This window comes from Pelobates fuscus, chromosome 4 (genome assembly GCF_036172605.1).
Source record: "Pelobates fuscus isolate aPelFus1 chromosome 4, aPelFus1.pri, whole genome shotgun sequence".
Lineage (NCBI taxonomy): Eukaryota > Metazoa > Chordata > Amphibia > Anura > Pelobatidae > Pelobates > Pelobates fuscus.
The window spans coordinates 38,598,090-38,623,115 of NC_086320.1; the positions used below are offsets into that span (position 1 = coordinate 38,598,090).

The 25,026-nt window shown below is 36.8% G+C and overlaps 1 protein-coding gene across 1 annotated transcript; it reads left to right on the top strand.

Moving 5' to 3' along the window:
* The first annotated feature begins 1,457 nt into the window (after positions 1-1,457).
* Positions 1,458-21,404, top strand: HAS2 (hyaluronan synthase 2). The gene is made up of 4 exons (XM_063450266.1): positions 1,458-1,753; positions 12,809-13,435; positions 18,678-18,779; positions 19,843-21,404. The coding sequence occupies exons 2-4, from the start codon at positions 12,809-12,811 to the stop codon at positions 20,770-20,772; spliced, it is 1,659 nt and encodes a 552-aa protein (XP_063306336.1). The 5' UTR covers positions 1,458-1,753; the 3' UTR covers positions 20,773-21,404.
* The last annotated feature ends 3,622 nt before the right edge of the window (positions 21,405-25,026 follow it).

Here is a 25,026-nt window from a genome sequence, read left to right on the forward strand (position 1 = left end):
ACAACCCTTCAGTAAGCAACAAGCACAGCTCTGTACAGTAGTATGTTTATAAAGTCAAAGCATGTTATGTATGTATGTATGTTCTGCGAGCTACAACAGCGCCACCTACTGGCTACATTGCTAGTTGCTGCTGCTCTTGGAAGATCCACATACGTGTACATCATTGTGAATGACATTTACACTGTGAAACAAAAACTACCCTCAGGAGAGGAGTTAAGTCTGACATTATAAACTTTGCCACTGTCCGGGGGGCTTTACTTTCTTGGAAATCTGGGGATGAAAAAAAAAGAGGGCTGCTCTCAATGCATCCCCTACCAACATCCCATACGAAATGAATCCCTCAAGAGGTATATAATAACAACTACGTGCATGAATGCCTTAACCCTTCCATGCCCAGGACATTTTAGCAATGAATGAGCTGTGCTCTACCCAGTACACTTTAACTCACATATAGGGATTTGCAAGCCACTGCTTCATTTAATAGAAGGGTTAATTAGTAACATTCTAAATAAAGATACATTATTTCTGTATTTAAAGACAAAGTTCCTAATTCATTTTTGACACACACAAATATATATATTATATAAACACATTTTTATTTAAATTAAATAGTGTGTGTGTTTGTGTGTGTGTGTGTGTTCAATTTATACATCTATATTTTTTTTATAATTTTGTTTATAATTTATATATATATATATATATATATATATATATATATATATATATATATATATATATATATTGTAAATGTAAACTGTGTGTGTGTGTGTGTGTGTGATATATACATAATTACACACACACACACACACACACACATATATTCTTAATTGTCCCAGATTGTCCCAAATCTGCCACTATGCACGTACAGGAAACGTATTGGTGACAAAATCCATTGAGATCCCAAGTGGTTGTAATTAGGTTAATTAACTTGAGTAGATTTTTATTTTAACTATTGATCCTAGCCCACTCAAAAAAAGTTTGAATGGGTAAGAGAGACTTTTCCTCCTCAGTAAAAAGGCAGTCAGTCCCCTCCCTCCCTCCTTCCTCCCCGCCCCTATTAAATAGCAGCCCATCTAGATGCTGTACAATTCACTGGTTTAAAGACCCCCTTAACTTGAAGGAAGAAGTAGTGCAACTCTAAGGGGATACGTCTGAGGAGGAAGAAAAGGGCAGAGAATTACTTGCTTGATGCTTTAGAGAGAAGGTTGTGTTACCTCTTGTCTCATTCTCCAAGCTGCTCACACTGATGTTGCACCGTTGGGCTGCTTACCACCTCTCTCTAAATGCACTGCCACTGTGACCAGATCTCTGCAAGCACTGGGCAATTCAAAAGAATAAGCTGACCTTGAATTTCTTTTATTTTTTTAATTCTATATATATATTTTTATATAAATATTTCTAGTCTAGATAGATTTTTTTTAATTTGAAGACACGTGGAATACTTCGATTTACCTATATGTGCCAATGTACATGTAGAGAATGTTGTTGTTGAATACAACACTAAGAAAAGTGAAACTTTTTTTTTCTTAAAAAAAGTGATTATTTCTTTTTAATCCTTTTTTTAAAAATTTTTTTATTTCACTGCCTTCATTTTTGCCTTTGTGTCCAAAAAACACACACACACCAAAAGAAAAAAAAGCAACTGATCCATTGATCTGATATTACCTCAGTATTGGAAACGTCAAAAAGAAGCAAGCATCCACATTCAGAGCATTGTACTCACCGCAGGACTCAAGGATCACTTACCCCCAAGGTAAAGTAAGACTCATTTTTTTATGTATGGCTTAGCTCTTTCACTTTTTATTACAGATTGCTGAACGTTAACAAAGTGTGTTCTATTTGTAACATTTGTGTAACATTTGTGTAACATTTGTGTGTGTGTGTCTGTGTGTGTGTGTGTGTGTTTGTGTGTGTGTGTGTGTCTGTGTATATATATATTTATGTATGCATGAGCTGGTTATATTTTATAAGTGGTCTTTGAATAATATTCTGATCATTTAATTAGAATTAGCTAGTTGTCTCTATATATATTTGGTGATTTCTGTCTAGAATGTTAGAATGTTGCACTAAGTATTATGTTGCTGTGTTTAATACTGTATTGATAGATTTTTACAAACTGATAATACTGTCACTTTATTGCTCGTATTAAGTTTGCAAATCACTAAGCCATTTCTACAGGATGATAAAATGTATGCCTTCATTGTAACCCACGGCTGGGGAGGCAAGAATGGGTGTACAAAGAGAGAGAGTGAGAGGGGGGTGTGGGGTGGGAGTAGCAGTTAGTAAGGAAGGAGTACGTGCCAGGGGTTTGTCTAAGTATGGGGGTGACAAGTACAACCTGGGCTGCAGTGACAAAAGCCATGTAATGTGTTACACACACCTCTATTCCATTCATAGAGCAATGAGTGAGGAACCAAGCATAGCCAGGGGCAAGCTTTTACACCTCCCCAGCTTTCTATTAGCATATGACAGAGGTGGATTATCTGAGATGTCCTATTTAATGCTCACATTTACTTTGTAGCATCATCCCCCATTCTCTTTCAGCAGGATTGCTGCAGACAGGCATAGACTGACTTCCTACATTTAAACATAGCCCCAGGGCACCAAAAAAAAAAGGTACAGTGCCTGATGCAGATCATTAATGCTGAAACGTGGCACTTAGGATGAAGTAATTAGGAGTAGAGCTAACCCTGTCCTGAATAGGGTGAGGTTTGTTGGCAGACCCTCAGGATTTAGATAGCCTTACAGTTTTTCAATAAACCACATGTATGATCCCTCCCTGTTTGGGAACAGACCCAGAATGATCATTGAATCAGTGGAGGAGAGATAACTTTATATGCTACATTACAATAGTCTGGTAATACAAAGTATCAGGCAAGCAGGGAATCTGTGTGATATTGAATGATACAATGTGAACAGAGCATGTCTGTGTGCCCAGCTGTCCAAAAATAAAGAGCTGATTTTTAGGGACTAAAGTTTGGATTTAGTTTTTTTAAGCAAAATCTGCTGTGTGCTGCTAGCTGTTTGTTCAGACTATGTGCAGAGAAGTGAGGAGTGTGCTGAACATTTTTAATCATAAAATTCAGCTTTTACACAGAGCCCAGTGTGTTAGCTCTTGGCTCTGATCCTGTACAGCATGCTTGCTAGCTAATGAAGTTGCCTCTTGTACTCCTTGCCCACGTGACGCGTGTGAGGGAATACCTCTGACGTCACACAGTCTAGACCTCCCTGTGAGGCAATAAGCCCCCATGGCTGTGATTGGCTCCTTGATGTAGGCTGGAGTTCCCTGCACACAGTGAGGGCTGGTCCAGCAGCCTGTGTGAGGATAGGGTAGAGAGGGGCATGCACCAATTCAGTGATGACAGCTTCTGACAGTGATTTGGTCCTTCACCCTGGGTGCCTGCAGAAGGGAAAGTGCTATCTCCAGCAGCTCTAGGAGAAACACGTTTTCCATTGAATCTTTCCAGTCTTTTTTTTCATGGGCTTTGAATTCTTCACTAACACCTTCCCCATTATCTACTGCAAGCACTAAATATAGAGCATCTGTGTTTATATCTTCTTTAACAGTCCTTCTTTAGAAATAGCAACTGGTAGAAAATTATTGTCAAGCAGAACTCAAGGGCATTAGTACAACAGCCAATAAAATAAAATTATATTATATATATATATATTTATTATTATTTATTTATATAATATTTTATTACTACTTAATATATATATTTATTATTATTTATTTATATATATATATATTTTATTTATTTATTTATATAATATTTTATTACTACCTAATATATATATATATATATATATATATATATATATTATTTATTTATTTATTTATATAATATTTTATTACTACCTAATATATATATATATATATATATATATATATATATATATATATACATATATATATATATATTAATATATTATATATATATATATATATATATATACATATATATACATATATATATATATATATATATATATATATATATATATATATATATATATAGAAAAGTAAATATTTATTTGTTGTTACTTTAAGAAAACTATATATTTAAATTTAAATGTTCTGGGCATGCCAGGGGAGGCTAGAGGTACAGAGCTACAGCACCGGTGTTGTTTTGTAGGACTGGCAAAGCATCATTAGAGTTTTAGAGTTGTAGTTATGCTAGGGATCTATCTGGAGATACCCCTTGTATATGTCAATCGCACTTAAGTTAGGGTCCCATTACGATGGAAACCGGCAACACAGATAGAAATATATCCTTTACTGGATAATGGAGCAATAAAGTGCCCCTTTCATTGCAGGCCTCTTTGAAGCTACTAGTTGCTGTTCTACAATTCTGATCTTTTTCTGCCTGCCCAATGATGGCAAGTCATTATGGAAGTTATACTGCTGCCCAATTATTTGGCAGTTTGAGATTTGTTCACAGAGTTAATACATTTAGCAGTGATTTCCACATGATCACAAGACAGACTTTAATGTGCCATTCGTCTGTTTCACACAATGTGCAGTAGAGGGCAAGACCTCCTCAAATTACGAAGATGACTGGATATAAGGCTAACACAATGTTCCGTCATGTCTGTGGTTGACTATAGGTTAATGATACTGAGAAACCCGAAGCTGGCCCTTCAACTTCTCATCCTTTAGGTGAAGGTTTATTAAGTTCTAGTGTCAAACTATGCACACAGGTTCAGCGATTATTAATATCCAAAACATACCTAGCTAAAGGATGAGTCAACAGCATTTGGCCCATATTGTGTCATCAAGCGTTAACTACAAATCAAGCTGGGTGGCTAGACCTGTTGGCAAACTTTATGCAATTTTATCTCCCAAATAAAACCAGACATTTTCCTAATCTTAAGAAATGTGAATTAATCACCTTTCCTTACACTTACCATTGACATCCAACAATAATCAGTGCAATAATCAGTGCCTGGTCTTTTATTCCAGGTCTACAACTTCTTTCAGTTATTTTATAAATCACATTTCATGTCAGTGTCAACTAAATATGTTTCTTCTCTCTTGTCCCACCAGAATCCGTATCTCGTATGTCACCTTACCTAAGCTAAACTTCGGAAGCTAAACTTCTAATGAACTAAACTAATCATGTCCCTTCATTTAACTTCCTGCCTTGTATGACAACTATTTCTTGCCTGAAATAATGTTAGAATCTCCCCAACTAGCCATCCATGACACTATGGAATCACTTTTGACTTTATCTCTGCTACATAGCTCTTTTGAGCCGGGTCCTCATCAACCTATTGTTCCTGTAACATTTTCTATTGTTAAATGTCCCCCTTTAAAATATTGTAAAGCGTTGTCGCTATATATAAATGATGATAATAATAATAAGTATTCATAAGTATTCCTCGCTGCCTGATTCTGTCTCATTCACCTTAAAAAAGTATTTCTTACATCTATTCTTCTATGAACTTTCTGTAAAACCTCTAGTTCATGACCTCATCATGTCCCATTACTCCATCATTCCATTCTTACTTATTTTACTGACACACAAGTGACTCAATTCCGGTCTCCGCAAACTGCTACCACCTGGCTCAAACTCAACTTCCCCCATCTTTAAAATTATGTTTTTATTGTACACACTCAGACTTACAAAGGCCTCAGTGACTCTGCTACCTTATTCTACGACTTCAACCAAATCAAACACTTCTCGTTTAATCTTAGCTTTCTTCTTGTGGGGTAAAGCTCACTGACCCGTTATTATATCCTCTTTATCTCTCATACATGACCTTCACATTTCCTCATGTCCTTTCGAGCTCTGGGACTCAAACCATATGACCATATTTTCATCTATGGTATTAGTTAACTTGGATACACTCTTATCTTGTTCATCCTGCCCCTGCCCTCTTAGATTGCAAGCTTCCAGACCAAGCCCTCAAAACATACAGTGTCATGTCTGTCAATAATAGTTTTTACTGTACCTTTCCATAAATGTGTCCATACTGTGGATGTATTTGACATTCTAAAATCAATGTGTTATGCGAGTGAATGAAACTTGTAATGACACAATATATTGAGAATAAGAATGAATGAATAAAAATAGTAGAATTACATAAAAACATGTTTTAAATCATGAGGAAGGAGAAAGGTGATAATCACAAAATTGTTTATTATAAAATGACATAGTTAGTCTTTTTAGTGCCCAAAGGTTCTACGCTACAGGATTTGATACATTTTTCTATTGTTTTCTTATTATCAACAAAATAGTTAAAACAATTTTGGAGGGCAGGGGTTTTCCAAGGGCTCTAAACTGCACGATTTAATACATTTACTATTGTATTCTTATGGCCACCATATTACCATGCTGTTACAGAAAAGATTGTGATTGTAAATTAGTCAACATTCCAAACCTGAGTCAGTAATCAAAGTAATATTTTGAGAACTGTCATCCCTCCACTGCTCAAAGGAATGTAATAGTGTTAGGAGTACAAAATTGTATTCCTGAACTTATAGTGTCCCCTTGCTCCCTTGCTTCCCCAGCTATGTAAATGGCTAAAAACCCTTTATACACTCACCTAATGTATCTGAGCACTGAATCAGGCTCCTCCTCTGTTGACATCAGCATGATCCAGGAAGATAATGTGCATGTGCGGTGAGTGCCGTTCTACCATTAGGCCTTCGCTATACAGGGCTTTTCAACACACTGGATGTCTTCACGTAAAGCATGATGGTTTCCAGCATTTTTTCTCAGAGTTGAATTCAGTAAAACAATAGCAAGTGCCTCTAGTGTCTGAATGGGAGACAGCAACTAAAGACAGTCTTAACCCGGCAATGTAAATATTGCAATTTCTCTAAAACTTCAATATTTTATATTTTCAATTAGATGAAGTGGTCTGAGTGCCTTTAGTGTCCCTTTAACCTAACCATCAAATGCAATGTAATCTTTACGAGACCTCATTGCCATTCCACACATTTCTTAGCACAAGTGATAGGTATAGAGCCAACTGTGACCAAACAGTGCCAAATTTGACTTCTGGTCCCGGTATCTGCTGTCTCAACATTTGTCCAAGTCCTTGCATGCCCCCTGTGACATTATAAGGATAAATATACACATAGTCACGTCTCCGTACTCAATACTATAAGACAGAAATACACACAGGAACCACAAATGCTCTTGCTTTCTGTCATAGGAACATTTAAGAGTGATAAATTGCTAATGTGCGATCCATGTAGAGGTGAAGACTGCCCCAATTTATTAAGCAACCTTAAAAAGAGGTTTGAAAGGTTCCTTCTCTTTATAGTGAGGACAGATTATTAATTTTTAACAGTTTTTTGTTTTTATTTTACATTTAATTTGACTTTCCCACTATCACTCCAGCAGTATGTAGTACAATATATGTTACAGATTTATGCAAATATGGCATCCTATCCCATTTATTCTGTCTTTGGTTTCCAAGATCCCCTATGGCAGAATATTCCGTCAAAAAAATCAGACATGATACACATTCCTTCCAATAAAGCATGCTCCATTGCCTAATCTGGTTAAATCTACATTCTCTATATTAATCCATTACTTCCTTTATGCAGATTTGCACACACTCCGCTATATTGACTTAATAGTCCATTGACAATGGAATATTTAGGCTCTGATAGGCAATTTGTTTATCATCTCCAACGCATTCGTTGTTTTCTGCTATGTTAATTTGGAGTGATCTTTTAAATTCTTGCTGTTTCCTCATAATTCCTGGTTTGTTGGGTGGTCATCAACTTTTGTCCATCTTTTATATATTAACATAGACCAACCATTATAAAATATGTAAAGATCTACTATTAGTCTGATGATGGTGGGCAGATTTATCCCATACAATGCTTCCCTCACCCTCTCCTCTCCCCCCAAAAAAGGATTGCATGCACTCCACAAATAGCAGATCTTTCAACCTTTTATTATTTTTCCTTTATTAAGGGCCAGCAGATTCTGCAGAGCTATACACCAGGAAGGGGTTACTGACAAACTGATGATGTGGAACACACAGTGCATAACATTCAAAGGGTTACTCTAACCGTTTGTACAAATTAATTTAATATAGTGTACAATGCCCTACTTGGCATTACACACTAGTCCCTTATAAACCCGCAAATAAAGTATCTGGAATGCATCACCAGGCTTACACTCTAGCAGGAAAAGAGGTTGTGTGAGCAGTAGGAAATGATGGCATAGGTCAGTGATGCCTAATCTTGACACCATAAATTGTTTCTGGACTACATTTCCCATGGTGCTCAGCTAGCTTTTAGAGTCCAGAAACAATTTATGGTGTCATGGTTAGCCATCACTGGGATAGGTGGTCTTATAGGACCATGTACCTATGGTTTTCTTTTAGCACCATTCATTTTAAAGCAGATCTCACATCTGAAGAAAAGAAAAAAAAAACTTCCATGGTATTGGTCGTTATTATTATTTATTTATTATTATTTAACGTTCAAGCGTTTTTTAAGATCTATGTAATAAAACACTTGCACTTTCATTTCCTGTCTCGTGTTCTAATGAAGACATAGCATTTCCCAGGATGCACCTGGCCTCCACAACCAGATATATTACTCATTGAGGAACTGCTTAACCCTCTGTAACATAACACATTAAACATATATAGCATTAAAATGAGAGGTCTGATCCAGGTTGGAGTGCAGTCCTTTGTATTTTTTTCTTTTAGTCCAGTGTAACAGCGATGTGTTGACCTCACCCTGTATAACAAATGGCACTAATATTTCTTACAAAATAGACAATGGCACACAAGCTAATTTATTTCCTGCAAGCTAGCAAGCAAGCATCACTAACCGAAGAACAAGCCAAAACTTCAGAAAAGCTCAATTAAACTAATGGCTTTTAATTTTTTTTACACATATTTCAACTTGCCTCTACGTGGCATTTCTTTAAAAAATCTTTTAAGTCATTAAAACAAGGTGCACTTCAAGGCAAAAATGCAATATTGGGAAAGCAGCCCAGCTGTCCAACAAGTTAAATATGAGCTGTCTCATTGGGAATAATTGTATGTTCTAATGCAGTGGTTCCCAACACAGTCCACAAGAACCCCCTAACAGTCCAGGATCTAGGGATTACCCATTTATGTCTAAGGTGTTAGAAGAAGAAATAAAACACTTTAGACACAACATGGGACAGCAGTATGTTTAATCTAAATTAATGGTATAAATAACTGTAAAAAAATACGCAACTAAAGTTGCCTATTTAAACAAAATTAAACGGTAATGCTTTTACCTGGGTGTTTATTGAAGGGATGTAAAGCTAATGATATAATTCTAGTACTAACAGACACTTTCAACATTATAGGACAAACAGAGTTTTTCTTGCACTATAGGGTTATTAGGTCCCCCCCCCCACCCTCATGGCCCTCCTCCCGCTGGGCTGAAGGAGTTAAAACCCCAGCCATTTCCCTTTCTCCAGTGCTGGGCTCCCTTAGCGCTGGTGACCTCTCCTCCTCCTGCCGACGTCAGCGCCGAATGCGCAGGCGCGGCAAGAGCCGCACGCGCATTCAAACCGCCCATAGGAAAGCATTACTCAATGCTTTCCTATGGACGTCCAGCGTCTTCTCACTGTGATTTTTACAGTGAGAATCGCAGAAGCGCCTCCATGGGCTGTCAGGGAGACAGCCACTAGAGGCTGGATTAACCCTCAGTGAAACATAGCAGTTTCTCAGAAACTGCTATGTTTACAGCAGGCAGGGTTAACCCTAGAGGGACCTAGCACCCAGACTACTTAATTGAGCTGAAGTGGTCTGGGTGCCTATAGTGGCCCTTTAAGATCTCATGAACTTTAAATGTATGTAGACATTTAAAATATCAGAAATGAATGTACACTTAGCGTTTCAGCATTACATTGTGACGTGGGACTATCCACATTTAGTAATCATGTACTGTTATGTTGTTTTTATTGGCATGTACACCCAGATACTATAGTAACTACCAAAAAAATATTCTGAATGATGCTTCGGTATGTTCTTACAGAAAAAGGTCTGGTCATACATCGCTTGCAATGACAACATTTTACGCCATTAAAAATCTTGGCTCAAAGAGACTCACGAAAGTATCACCTTTAGCTTTCTATTAGCTCATTTGTATGACACAAATGGAATATCTTGGCTCAGAATACATTAAAACACATTATAGTTACCAGGATATATACATAAAGTATTCGGTTTTTTTCCGACTAATTTACTTGAGATTTAGGCTCCAATCGCTTCGACATTTATGTTAATTTCTTAAGTAAATAATAAAATTCTCAGACCTTTAAATAAGTTATGTAACAAACGTTCAGGAATTTTATTCCAAAATAGGAATACTGTGAACATTTTTTCAACTCAGCTATTTTTCCAGCTTGGGTATTTTAGTCTAAAATTTGCAATTCCCCAGTCGATTCCTGTGAATTCATGGTTCACTGAATAAGCATGTCTACTGTATGTGCATTCACGTGACTACATCTCCACCCATTGGGTTCTTTTCTGGCACCCATTTTGGTAAATGTAATGCTTATTTACTCAATCAGCTGTTCACTTTGATTTTCAAACTGGATTTTAAACAAATGTGGTATGACTAGGGACTGTGTTTCGCAGTCACTCTCAACCAAATTGACCCTAATTGCTTTATATTAGTATCTGACACTCCACAAGCCTTTGATAAATTGCTCCAGAACTGCAATAAGTCTTTTACTGTTCTCTAAACAACAGATCTGCAGTAAGGTGCACATTAAACAGTACTTTGATATAATGCTGAATTTTTTTTTCTAAACAGTGTCACTTCTTAGAACAAGTCTATGTTGTTAGGTCTTGCAACAAATTTACGCTTTTCCAAACTCTCGGTTTATCCTGAAAGATGATTTTGTCAGATTCTATGAACGTACAGTCCTTTTTGTTAGGGGAAAAAATGTGCTATTTAAGGTATAATACATGCATACCTTTTGCCACAGTGAGCCCTTTAAAATTATTGATGTTTTCTTTCTAACTGTATATTATATGAAAGGCCCATAGACTTCCCTTGGCTATAAACACTCATTAAATTACATTGTATATTTTTAAATATCGTAAATAAACAGATATTGTAGGGTTTGGAAATAAAAAAATAGTTTGTTACCTGAAATTAAGATTAAGTTCAATTCAAACCATTCCACACTTTACTGCACATCTTAAAAAAAAATCACCCTGTAGGAAAATCGTTTTAACATCTGGTCTGTGCAGAGAGGTGTTTTCTCAAGCTAATTCCACTATCAAGATTTTAACATTTAAATAGAGCAACATAAGGAGGGTTTGGGCTGATTAACATTGTGCAGGAAAGGAAAGGGGGACTTCACAGAATAATGATGTAAGAGGGTGGTGTTCCAAAGTTAGCAGGAGCCAGCAGATGATGTTATGTCCTTAATCAGAACATGTTCGTGTTGGCTGATAAAATACAAAGTAAAAAAACGCTTATCATATTGTTCCCATGACCAAAATCCTTGAGTTTTATCAAAATGTACAATGATTCATGATATATACTGGCTGGTACCTATGAATCTGAAGGCCAGTGGAAATATTTACTAAAAGGTGACCTTTAGGCTTTCTTTCTTGATATTTTGAGATGGTGACATGTAAACCCCCTTTATAAACCACTGACATTGTTTAGATTTGATATATATATTCCCAAAAGCCGTATTGCCCTGCTGCAGTCTGTAATGAATGCTGCCACCACTGATTTTCCTATCTAGTCGGTCCAATCACACCTCACCCCTCTGTCAGTCCTTACATTGGCTTCCTGTATCCTATAGGAGTCAATTCAAAGTGCTAACCCATACATATAAAGCACTGAACAACTTTAGCCCCTCTTATATCTCTTCACAGATACATACGTATGCCCCTTCTCGGTCCCTCTGCTCTGCCCGTGACCTTCTCCTGTCTGCTGCTCGCACCCGTACGGCCAACTCACGCTTACAGGACTTCTCATGGGCGGCTTCCTTCCTATGGAATACCCTGCCTATTGCCATCACACTCTCCCCTAGTCTTCAATCGTTTAATAAGTGCCTTAAAATCCATCTCTGTAGGAAAGCTTATGGCCTCCCAGAGTAACCTCTACCTCACATACATGTCTCTTGCTCTCTCCTAAAGGGCAGCACTCTTCTCTCTCCTCCAGCTCTGCTTCACTCCCACCTTATTTGATTGCTATTTCCTGTCCTATTGTGTTTTATACCTCACCTCATATAGAATGTAAGCTCGTTTGAGCAGAGCCCTCTTCAACCTATGGTTCCATCTTTCAAAGACAGAGAGGAGTAAATCACAATGAGTTTACCTGGAGCTAAATGAGTACAAGATAAAACAACCCTCATTTTCAATAAATATTGCACACACACATAATGGCAAACATAGTGACTATGCAATGTGCTTTTAACACCGGGCATGTTAAATTTCTGAATTGCGTATTGAAAATAATTTCTTGTTCATTGCTTATATAAACCTGGACCTAACTCATAAATACATAAACTAATGAGCTGAACTAGACAAACAGGCCAATCGTGACCCGAGAATGGAATGGATCTTCTACCATTAACCCAGGACAGTGATGGGTAATCTTAACTTCCTCGATATTTGTGAATTACATTTCCTAAAGACTAAGTACCATGGCAAATATGATTCACATTTACCTTGTTATTATGATCAATACAGAATGTATTGGGAAAAAGGTTTCAAACTCATGGTCAACTCTGAAAATGAAAACGGTTCTTCAGCATGTTCTAGAACTATGTATGAACTTTAAAATGACTGATCATTAACAATCCCCTTTGTTTTCTTGTTGCAGATGCATTGTGAAAGGTTTATATGTATCCTGAGAATAATTGGGACAACACTCTTTGGAGTTTCACTCTTACTTGGAATAACAGCTGCTTATATAGTGGGTTACCAATTTATCCAAACAGATAATTATTACTTCTCATTTGGACTATATGGTGCAATTTTAGCACTTCACCTCATCATCCAAAGCCTCTTTGCATTTTTAGAACATAGAAAGATGAAGCGATCTCTTGAAACTCCAATTAAACTGAATAAATCAGTTGCCCTTTGTATTGCTGCATATCAGGAAGATCCAGACTACTTAAAAAAATGTTTACTTTCCGTGAAACGGTTGACCTATCCTGGGATGAAAGTTATCATGGTCATCGATGGGAATTCAGACGATGACATCTACATGATGGACTGTTTTCGTGAGATCATGGGCAGTGATAATTGTGCCACCTATGTATGGAAAAATAACTTCCACGAAAAAGGTCCGGGCGAGACAGAGGAATCTCACAAAGAAAGTACACAACACGTAACCCAAATGGTTCTGTCCAACAAGTATACATGCATCATGCAGAAATGGGGAGGAAAAAGGGAAGTCATGTATACAGCATTCAAGGCACTAGGAAGGAGTGTGGATTATGTACAGGTAGGTAATAAACCACTTTATGTTTGCCAAGGAAAACACTCTCCAAATAAAGAGACCTTTGTACGATCCGTGAAGTGGGTTTTAGAATATGCAAGTACCTTTTGAACACAGGGAACCATTCAGTCTATTAAAATCAGAGCTCGTTGCTTGAAAGCAGATTTCTCTCTTGTATAAGGCAACTGTACAGATTGTAAACTGAAAGGAGGTACATTACATCATTTCACAAAATCTGACAGTGTGCCACCTCCCGAGTGAGTGTTTTAAAAATCCATGTGGGTTTTTAATGGGAGGTGATAGGTACACATACAGTTAACTGTTTGTGCCACAGGGAGAGGTGCTCCCTGGCACTCAGTCAACACAAAACCTTTTAGTTAGAGTTTTATTTTAATTTGTACAAAGGATAATTTATGTAAAAAAAAAACTTGCATTGAAGTTGCCGTTTTTTTTTTGTTTTTTTTTTTTAAGTATATAAAACATGCATTTATAGCTGAAAGAATTCTTTCTAAGATTCATCTGGCATCCACGAGTCCTTTTAAGCTTGTACTCTGTGTAACACCTGAAGACTCTCAGTCTGTGTTAGTGTGAATTGAGGTAGAACTCGCTCTATTCCCAGAGGATCTAAGAGTTTGGGAATGTTTGTAGTCATGTGTAAGAAACAGTAGATCTGTTGCTACAGGGATAGACTGCTGGCATTTTCAAACTAGAGAAATGCATTTAATGTTCTACTATCAACTATAATATATATCACCTTCCAAACCCACATGACTGTCTCTAGACTTAACAAGTCAGGCGGGTCCGGTTTTTCCCTCTGGACCCCCCAGTTGGGAGGGTCGATTCATCCCAGCACACTGAGTACATCTGGTGAAAGTTGTTTCAACATTTGACGTTAAATATGTGAATTTTCTAATCCCAGAACAGTCTAGTGGCACCATTCCAGGAAAATTGGTTTCACATTTTAGAGCAAGTTTTATTTTTTATTATACTTTTTTTCTTTATTTTATGTTGGGTTTTTTTTTCTTTTCTCTAAGCACAGATTTGTTTGGAAATCATGGATACAACGTGAACCTTTTTTGTAACTGAAAATTCATGTGTTTTGAATTTTGAGTACACTTTTAATTACTAATTGCTATGCTGATAGAAAAAATATTTTTTTATTTTTTTGGCAATTTTATTTGCATGAAAATCCTTCAAAGAATATCCGTAGAGTTTATCATTATACAAAGTACTTGCCTTTGTATTTGCTACAGACAGCTTTTAATTCTTAAGTCTCACACATGTCAGAGAGACACTCACATTTTTATTATTAATAGTATTAAGAGACATTCGTTATTCTCATCTATTTTATATCATATTTCAGCAAGTGTTAAAGGACCACTATAGTGCCAGGAAAACAAACTAGTTTTCCTGGCTCTATAGGGTCTTTGGGTCCCCCCCACACTCAGGGTTCCCCTCCCGCCGGGCTGAGGGGGAGGAAGGGGTTAAATTCTTACCTTTCTCCACCGCCGGGCTCCTTCGGCGCTGGGGACTCTCCTCCCTCTTCCGATGTCATCCGCCGAATGCGCATGCGCATTCAATCAGTCCATAGGAAAGCATTTCTCAATGCTTTCCTATGGACGTCAGCATCTTCTCACTGTGAAAATCACAGTGAGAGGTGCGGAAGCGCCTCTAGCGGCTGTCACTGAGACAGCCACTAGAGGCTGGATTAACCCTATTGTAAACATAGCAGTTTCTCTGAAACTGCTATGTTTACAGTTGCAGGGTTAACACTAGATGGACCTGGCACCCAGACCACTTCATTGAGCTGAAGTGGTCTGGGTACCTATAGTGGTCCTTTAAGTGTATTTTAAAGGCGCAGTTTAAATACCAAGATCTCTTCACCTTAATGAAATTATTGTAGATTATGCCTCTGCAATTTTAAAAATGGAAATAGGGCCATTTCTGGAAAACAGCATTGTTTACATTATACAGGTTTAATGCCTACTCATGACTGCCATTTTGACCACTAGGTGGCCTGGGCTGAACTCTATAGAGAGCCACTGGAATGGAGGATCATGGCTATTGCCATATGTGCTATGGTTAATCAAACTGACCGGCCAGTATTCATCACTCTTGATGACTTCACAAAAGGAGGACTGGGTTATGGTCTAGAGACCGTGCCAATAAAATCTGTGAAAGTTGTTTGACAGGAACTGGGGAGACAGCACGTAATGATTGAAAAACAAACAAAATACCCAATATAAAGTACACCAGTGAGAAAATGGAAAAAAAGGTTTTACCCTTGAGCTTGCAGATTACAGGAAGATTCCTCAAATACTTCTTTAATGACAATACAAACAAAAGTAATCTGTAAAGAGTATGCAAAAAGGACTACAAATAGTGTAATACATCCTGACACCAAAAATAAGGCTTTGGGATATATTACACTTGCAGACTTAAAGAAGTTAAGAGCAGAAAGGATTTAATGTAGATCTTTCATTTCTTCATTTCTTCCCTTTACATCCAGGTATACATATATAGGAAAAAAGGGAGAGACAAAAACATAGTGCAGCGCTATTTTCAGTAAAATGACACTTTATTATATTGCACTCACAAAATAAAAGTTATTAAGGATCCCATCATAAGTCACTGTACTTCATCCACAAGGAAATCCAGGACCATCCACGAACAGGAAAATTCAGTTACGTGGAAGAACAAATAAAAACCAAACAAATGAAACAATCTTCAAATAAACACAAATTAAAAGTTAAAAAAATGTTAAAAATTACTAAGCACTAAGTTTTGTCTTTCCACCCTACACGTTTTGTCCGCCCTCGAACTTCGTCAGGGGTTTCCAGCGTCAGTATACTATGTTGTGAAGCTCTTCATATTTGTAATGCTAAATGTACCTGCCCCTCGATAGCCATACGCCAATCGGAGGCGGAATTGCCGGGGTCCATCTGTTGTTGATCGGCATCAAATTACTTCCGCTTAGCTAAGACAAAACCTAGTGCATACTAGTTTTTTAACTTTTATTTTATTTTGTGTTTATTTGAAGATTTTTGTGTTTGTTTGTTTTTTATTTGCCCTTTCCACGTAACTGATGGTCCTGGATTTCCTTGTGGATGAAGTACAGTGACTGATGATGGGCTCCTTGATAACATTTATTCTGTGAGTGCAATATAATAAAGTGTCATTTTACTGAAAATAATGCTGCACTATGTTTTTGTTTCTCCCTTTTTTCCTATATATGTATACCTGGATGTAAAGGGAAGAAATGAAGAAATGAAAGATCTACATTAAATCCTTTCTGCTTTTAACTTCTTTAAGCCTGTGAGTGCAATATATCCCAAAGCCTCATTTTTGGTGTCAGGACGTATTACACTATTTGTGTTCCTTTTTATATATTCTTTACAGATTATGTTTGTTTGTATTGTCATTTAAGAAGCACGTGAAGATTATTTGCAGCATGACCACTACAGTGAGCTACGGTTGCTCTAATGTTCAGAATGCCCTTTAAAGTTCAGTTTCTATAAATACCATATTTAGCAAACTTGAACTTAGCAGGTGTAACCCAAAAGGGGCTCGCCCATTTGTACTTTATATTCCTCCAACAAATCTGACTTGCACAGCTGATAGTAAGCTGATAATCCTTTTTTTCTCAACAATTTATCTTTTATTCACTAACCATAATTTAATACAAAGTGACACTCTAATTGGCAAAACACAGAAAGTAGCCAATCAGAATATAGTTTTAGTTTAAATGGTGCTGATTAGTCTTGTTATTGTTTTTTAACAAGCAGGTCTCATAACTTTTACATATACATGCTAATCTATCGCTATGTACTATTTTGTAGAAAAATACTTGCTCTTTGATTAAGGCATTACTGATATTTTAGACATCGAATCTTGCTTTCACAATAAAAGTGATCTTTTTCCTTTTTTTTTTATTGTAAAGTACACTTTATTCGGGTATTAGGAAGAATAGCAGGACTTAATTTGTGTCTTTGTTCAACATGATAAGAGACTGTTTTATCAGCGTTTTCCTGCCAAGAATATAACAGCTGCAAATATTGTTTTTGTTTGGCTTTCAAAATGCTATGAAATCACATGAAAAGATCTTGTTACAGTGTAATACAGATGAAATACAATGGTTTAATTGATGCAATAGAATTATAATTAAGCAGTTCATTAAGCATAAAGGAGCTTATACACCATTTCATGGACAAATTAGCTGTCAACGTGCCCCTTAATACGGGACATTTTGTATGGATGAAGATTCTCTGTCTTTCATTCTACAACGGCCTTCTAGTGCATGTCTAAATAAGGACCACCTTTTATAGAAGCTGTGTTCTAACTTGGGCAGCCAATCATTGTATATGTTCTAACTCGGTCAGCCAGTCATTGTGTATGTTCTAACTTGGGCAGCCAATCATTGTATATGTTCTAACTCAGGCAGCCAATCATTGTATATGTTCTAACTCAGGCAGCCAATCATTGTATATGTTCTAACTCAGGCAGCCAATCATTGTGTATGTTCTAACTTGGGCAGCCAATCATTGTGTATGTTCTAACTCGGTCAGCCAGTCATTGTGTATGTTCTAACTCAGGCAGCCAATCATTGTATATGTTCTAACTCGGTCAGCCAGTCATTGTGTATGTTCTAACTCAGACAGCCAATCATTCTGCACAGTCTGCCTCTCCCAGCAAACAATTGCCTACATTACACCCTGCCTTTGCCAACCAATCAATATGCACACATACACCTGGATGTCTATATCCAACTGTGAACAACCAATCATATTCATGCCTACAAATCTACTGTATAAATATTATATCACATTTGTGCTTGATTATGCAGCAAAGTATAGGATGATACTGCTTCTAATTTTAACTTATCTGTAGTCTGCTAAAAAAAAAGCAGCTTCTAAAATTATGGCAACAGTATTTCCTTTGAACGCATTCATATATTTTAGAACCTTTTAGCCTAGCATCAAAATAGCCTTTGAAGAGAAAGCATCCATAGAACATGTATAATTCACCTGTTTTGCTTTGATAAAAGTGAATTTTAGGTCAATCGCTAACATCTGATTAATTTCTATCCAATCTAGTAAAGAAATTATCTCTGTTAAAATATATGATTAGATTTGCATGTATACGATACAATGTCATATACGTGTTAATTAAGCATTATTCTTTGGAAAATTAGCATTTTGGACTATACATTATTGCTTGAGTAAAATGTTTTCAACCTTGGACTTTTTAGGTATGTGATTCTGACACAGTGCTTGATCCAGCATCATCAGTCGAGATGGTTAAGGTCTTAGAGGAGGACATAATGGTCGGAGGAGTGGGAGGAGATGTGCAGGTAACATTTTTTTTGCCATTCCAGTGAAACAAAATATACAGAGATTTCAAAACTTGTTTATTCAGAAAAAGCAGTATTAATACTTGATTGTATCACATATTTTTTTTAATATTGATATTTTGAAAACATTTAAAAAGCCTATCCAAAAATATTAAATCATTTAAAAAGTTTACAAAAATATAATAAAACTTTTAAGATACCTCCTGCTGATTCTGATCACACTTTCAAAAGTACACAATGTGCAAATATCAATGGATTCATTAATTCGTTAGACAGAGAGCTGCTCAAATTACACGTATTTTAAAAAAACAGAATTTGACTTGCACGGCTGTTTTCTAAAACATGACGTCCTATAGATGAACTCAAGTCTACCTTTTTTTAAAGCCGTCTGTTTATTTTTATGTGTTTTTTTGGGTTGGGAGAAACTCTCCATTATGAATATATTAGAAAGCCAAGAGTTCTTATAAAATGATATGTACGCCAGGAAGACCTTATCCCAACCCCCCAACTCTACAAACTGAGTTCCCAGCCAGGTCTTAGAGATGTTTCACAACCACGAATCATACTGTGCTGCATATAACATCTGAAGATCTCTGTTTCCTGTTCATTTTAACAAACTTAACCCCTTTGAAAATAATATCTCCTTGCCATCACTTTAATGACATAGAGCCTGCTAAAATTCTAATTTATGATTGCGGTCTAACAGGAAGCTTGAAGGGCAGGACAAGTAGCCTTTACGTAGAAATTAATGTTCAATATAACCTTAGGGTAGGAACATTTTTAACGTTGCCTTTTGATGTTTAATTTGCTTTACTATTGTTCCTTCTATGTAAAATAATGTGGTTTGTTGTAGTTTGGAATATTTGAAATGTAATTACATCCATGCATTCAATTTTGTATATTTTCTTCCTCTGATTTTTTGGATGTGAAATAATTAGATGCAGAAATGAGAAAAGAGAAAAATCACACAGGACAGCATATGTTTTTATTTAAGTATGACTTGTTTAATTTTGATATTTTATATTTCTGAGTAATAAATCTACTTTTCTTTACCCTCCACCAGATATTAAACAAATATGACTCATGGATCTCATTCCTCAGTAGTGTCAGATACTGGATGGCATTTAACATTGAGCGAGCTTGTCAGTCCTACTTTGGCTGTGTGCAATGCATCAGTGGACCACTGGGGATGTACAGAAATTCTCTACTGCACGAATTTATTGAAGATTGGTATAATCAAGAATTCATGGGTTCACAATGCAGCTTTGGTGATGACAGGCATCTTACAAACCGGGTTTTAAGTCTGGGCTATGCAACCAAATACACAGCAAGATCAAAATGCCTTACTGAAACACCTACCGAGTACTTGCGTTGGCTCAACCAACAAACGAGGTGGAGCAAATCCTATTTCCGTGAATGGCTCTATAATGCAATGTGGTTCCACAAGCACCACTTGTGGATGACGTACGAAGCTGTGATCACAGGATTTTTTCCCTTTTTCCTGATAGCAACAGTCATCCAACTTTTTTACCGTGGGAGAATATGGAACATTTTGCTCTTCTTGTTGACTGTTCAGTTTGTAGGCCTCATAAAGTCTTCCTTTGCCAGTGCCCTCCGAGGAAATATAGTCATGGTTTTCATGTCTTTATATTCAGTATTGTACATGTCAAGTTTACTACCAGCAAAGATGTTTGCGATAGCCACAATAAATAAAGCAGGTTGGGGGACATCGGGAAGAAAAACAGTAGTAGTGAATTTTATTGGGTTAATTCCCATCACCGTTTGGTTTACAATCCTTTTCGGTGGTGTCATTTACACCATATGGAGGGAAACAAAAAAGCCATTTGAAGATTCTGAACAGACAGTCCTCATCATTGGTGCAATACTTTACGCGTGCTACTGGGTGATGTTATTGACTTTATACGCTGCCCTGATCACTAAGTGTGGTAGACGGAAGAAAGAGCAGCAATACGACATGGTTCTCGATGTATGATGATAACTCTTTACATATTAAGTGTTCACACTAAATAATATATCAAAGCCTTAAGAGACTTTTTTTTTGTGGTTAGGATCTATAGTATTATTGACATGGATTTGTGTCACTAAGGGAAATGCAACACTGCTGCTGGGACTTGAACATACACAACTTGTGGACTCTTTTTCATGAATCCAAAGCCAAAATAGTTTAAAACTATTGCAAAAATGAACACAAATATAACCAATGGAAGGCTGTCCCTTAACAGAAGGGTGGCCATTTTGTTTATGCACTTTTTTATTGTGCATATGCCTGACAGTGTTATGTTCTATATACCTCACTGGTCATGCTTATGTCTGGTCATGGTAGGGAGAGTGAAAGGATTTTGAAAGGTATGTAAGCCTTAATCACACTTTTCTACTTTATTTTTCCCTGCCAAAGGTCCTAGTGAATAGGCCTAAAGGCTCGCAATAACTTACAACATAATTTATAAACTTTTTTTATGGATGGCCATTTGGCTGTCAAAAATAATGCCAATTGTGCTCTGGAAAAAAAAGCACATTGGTTATGCTGTATTTTTATATTATTGTATTAATTATGTTTTTTATTTGTATGCCTTAAATTTTTTTTTACATATTTTATATTTTACTTATCTGCTAAATTGTTTGGTTCTTTATTCTTTTAAAAAAAAAAAAAATGTTTTGTTTATTTTATTTTATTTTTTGGTTTTTTGTTTTTCAATAAATTTACTTGTCATTTTTAAACTGGCCAAAATGTGAAGCTTTATAATGATTCATATTGTTCACAAAGAAAAGAATAAAATAATTCTTTGTACATTTACGCCTGATGAAAAGTGATTCATTTGCAGAATGCCTCAATGTTTTTCAAGACAGCTTGATTGGCCTCAAGACTAAGGAGCTGTTTTAAAAGATGGATTTTACCTCTGGTTTTAAATACATTTTATAAATATGTCACCGATGCAGTATAAAATAATTGAAAAAAGGAAAATAAAAACTCTGAATGTTCCTCATTTGCAGAAAATCCCTAGCTTTTGTTGCATCAGCAGTGACATCTCAGGAAACCGTGAAACATCTAAGATATTTTTAACTATTGACTTATGATATTTTAATTCATAAAAAAATCCATTATCTTGAACAGTTAAAAAAAAAAAAAAAACAGATCTAAAAATTGGTTCTGAAGGTGCTTGGTGTAACACATAATCCAATGGAAATAAATGCTGATTGATGGCATATTTGCAAAGTATTTCCGGTTTATCAAACTGAAAGGGCTACCACTAGGGGATCAAATCCAGGTTTGTTAAACCCTAGTTTCCAGTTTCTTTCCCAATGATTGCATCCCTTTTGGGAACCTTTATTTAGATTTTGTATACAGGGTTCCATTTTCCAAGGCAGCAAGTTGTCTCTGCAGGTTATTTTCAGACCATGGCTGGATTTACACCCCAGAGCCCTGTAAGTGCAGAAATCTAACTCACCCACTTGAAAAAGGTCCAAAATCAAATGCATTGTTGAGGACACATGGAAATATGCAGAAAACCATTGTTAGAGGGCCACAGGAACTCAGCATTGTTTTGTGAGTGCCATGTGGCCTTCTGGCACACACCTACTGACTACTAACAGCCAACACAATTTTTACAAAATGCTTTAGTGTCAGACAATAAATCTGTGGACTTTAGCCTACATTTAGGTTCAGAACCTGGAGCAGGGTCCTACAGCAGCTGGAGGTATCGTGCAGAGTGCTACACTTGGTAGGTGCCTCTTGCTTGCTTTTTTTTTTTTTTTAAGGTGAGGGGTGCCAAATGCCAACATGGACAACAGACAGTAGGAGTCCCATGCACACCCTGCAGAATGCACTTAAGAGACATGTTTCTGACCTGTTCTCCAGAACCACTTGCCTCTGCAGTGCATACAAGAGATGAGGCCAGCCTGCAGACTGATGATAGCAGCAGCATGTAGCTTCATAAGGTAACCTTCCCCCTTCCCCCAGGTGTGTACCACCACTGTGAACATAGCCTGGTATAGGCAACCTTCGGCACTCCAGATGTTTTGGACTACACCTTCCATGATGCTTTGCCAGCATTATGGGTGTAAGAGCATTATGGGGGATGTAGTCCACAACATCTGGAGTTCCGAAGGTGCCTATCCATGACATAGACAGTCACTCCTTTCTGCAGTGGGCTTGTAGGCACATGCCTAGTGCACCTCTTTTCAAATCTGGCTCCGGTACAGATATTGTCACAGAAACGTGTTGAATTTATTTTTTGGAGAATTGGAGCTATTGTTCGGTCACACTCGCCCTTTGTAAGTAGCCTAGACACAACCCATTTGAATTATTTACTTTGCATATTTAATAATTATAACTGTTAGATTTCTTTCCTGTACAATCCCTGACACACTTTAATCTCACAGGATAAATTCAGACTAATGACACACTGAATATATTTGCAGTTATTTGATTACTTATAAGGATGTTAAAATACTGCATACTGAGCACTCAGGAACAGGATTACAAAAGTTGGAAAATGAGGAAAACATTTTTCAACTATTTCCTTTGGTATCTCACAAATAAATAAAACTTTTTCCAGACCTTTAACTTTCATACGCTAGCTTACACTACACCTGTCACATTGCCAAATACGGCGTCTTACAAATCTTTGCCAATTCTGGACATGACATAGATTTCCATTAACTGGCTTATGGAAATATATACAGGGGCACATTAAACATTATGAAGCATTATTGGAAACAGCAACCTCTTAAACGTATTATATACATTTAGATATATTAACTAAGTTACATGATTGCATAGAAAGAGACCGATAATGTTCCGATTTTCCAGGTACCCATGCTTGTTTATTCTATTGCTGAAACAAAATGTAGTTTTTGTCTGTTTATGTCTGTCTTGCCAGGTACATTTCTAAAATTTCAAGCGATGCCAAGTGGCAAAGACTGCATTACTGTTTTTTTGTGACTAAATTCAGATTTTGTCCTCAAAAATAAAGAATACAAGAAAAAGTTAAACATTGACTAGAATAAAATACTGAAGGGGAATACAATCAAACAGATACAAGTGTTCAAGCACCACAATATACTATAATACAAGAAAATGCTGCAAAATTATACACAAAAAAATATATATTTTTATATAAAGTATATTTTGTTCCAGTGGGAACAAAACCACTGACAACAGCTTCTACAGATCATTATTATTATTATTTATAAAATGCCAAACAAATCCGATAGTGCTGTACAATATGTGGACCACTAACAGACGCACAAGGAACACAGGGTGTGATGACAAAATCCCTATCAGTATCCATTTTTTATTAACTTGTGTATTTACCTATGGACATCTATCTGCACTTCAATTGAATTAGTAAAGACCCAAGGACATACTATTTCCTAAACCCAGCGTTTGTTGGTGATTTCTGAAGTGGTGAGCAAAAAACGAATTAACTAGTGAGCCTGACAATGCAAAATGTTTGACTTGAATACAGAAAATGATTAGATTTTTGCATGAAGAAAAAATTTGGTACCTCCAATTTCATTCATCCTAAATTAAATAATGTTGTGGGATGGGGGGAAATTTAATCATTAAATCAATCATTTCATTTGTCAAAATTTACTTAAATAATGTTGTTCATTAATGAAATGTAAAAAGTGTGGGGTTAAAGCTGAAGCATTGGGAAGCTCTTCCTACTTTTTTCCCTTGGTCTGTGGGAGAGTAACATATTTAAAAGGGGAGGGAGCCCTGCCCAAATATTCCTTTCCAATATGAGTAGCAAGAGAGCATTCGGCAGCAGCATTTAAACTTAAATGCCCCCTCCCAAAGCACTGGGATGGGGGTAGTGAGCAGCAGGTAACATTGTGCAGTCCTTTGCCTAATAACAAAAACCTCAGAGCTACCTCCATGTAATTAAAACAGCAGAAATATGAATTGCATGGACAAATTAACAAATCAACCCCAAAAATACAAGTCTATAAATATATGTTGTATGTATGGTGTTATTGCAGAGCGCGCCTAGTGCCTCCAGTCCCCTCACCACATGCCACAGAAGCTACTTAGCTGGCTGGGATGACTTGCCCCTGCTAGGCATACATTTGTAGCACCACCTCGACCCAGTCTGACTTCACTTTCCACTCTCGGGGGGTCCCACATCATCTGTCTCTTCCTGCTGTCCACAATACTCCCTGGCTACGTCCGCAGGAATGAAGACCCCCCACTGCCAGCATGGCATCAATCTGCACTGAGATT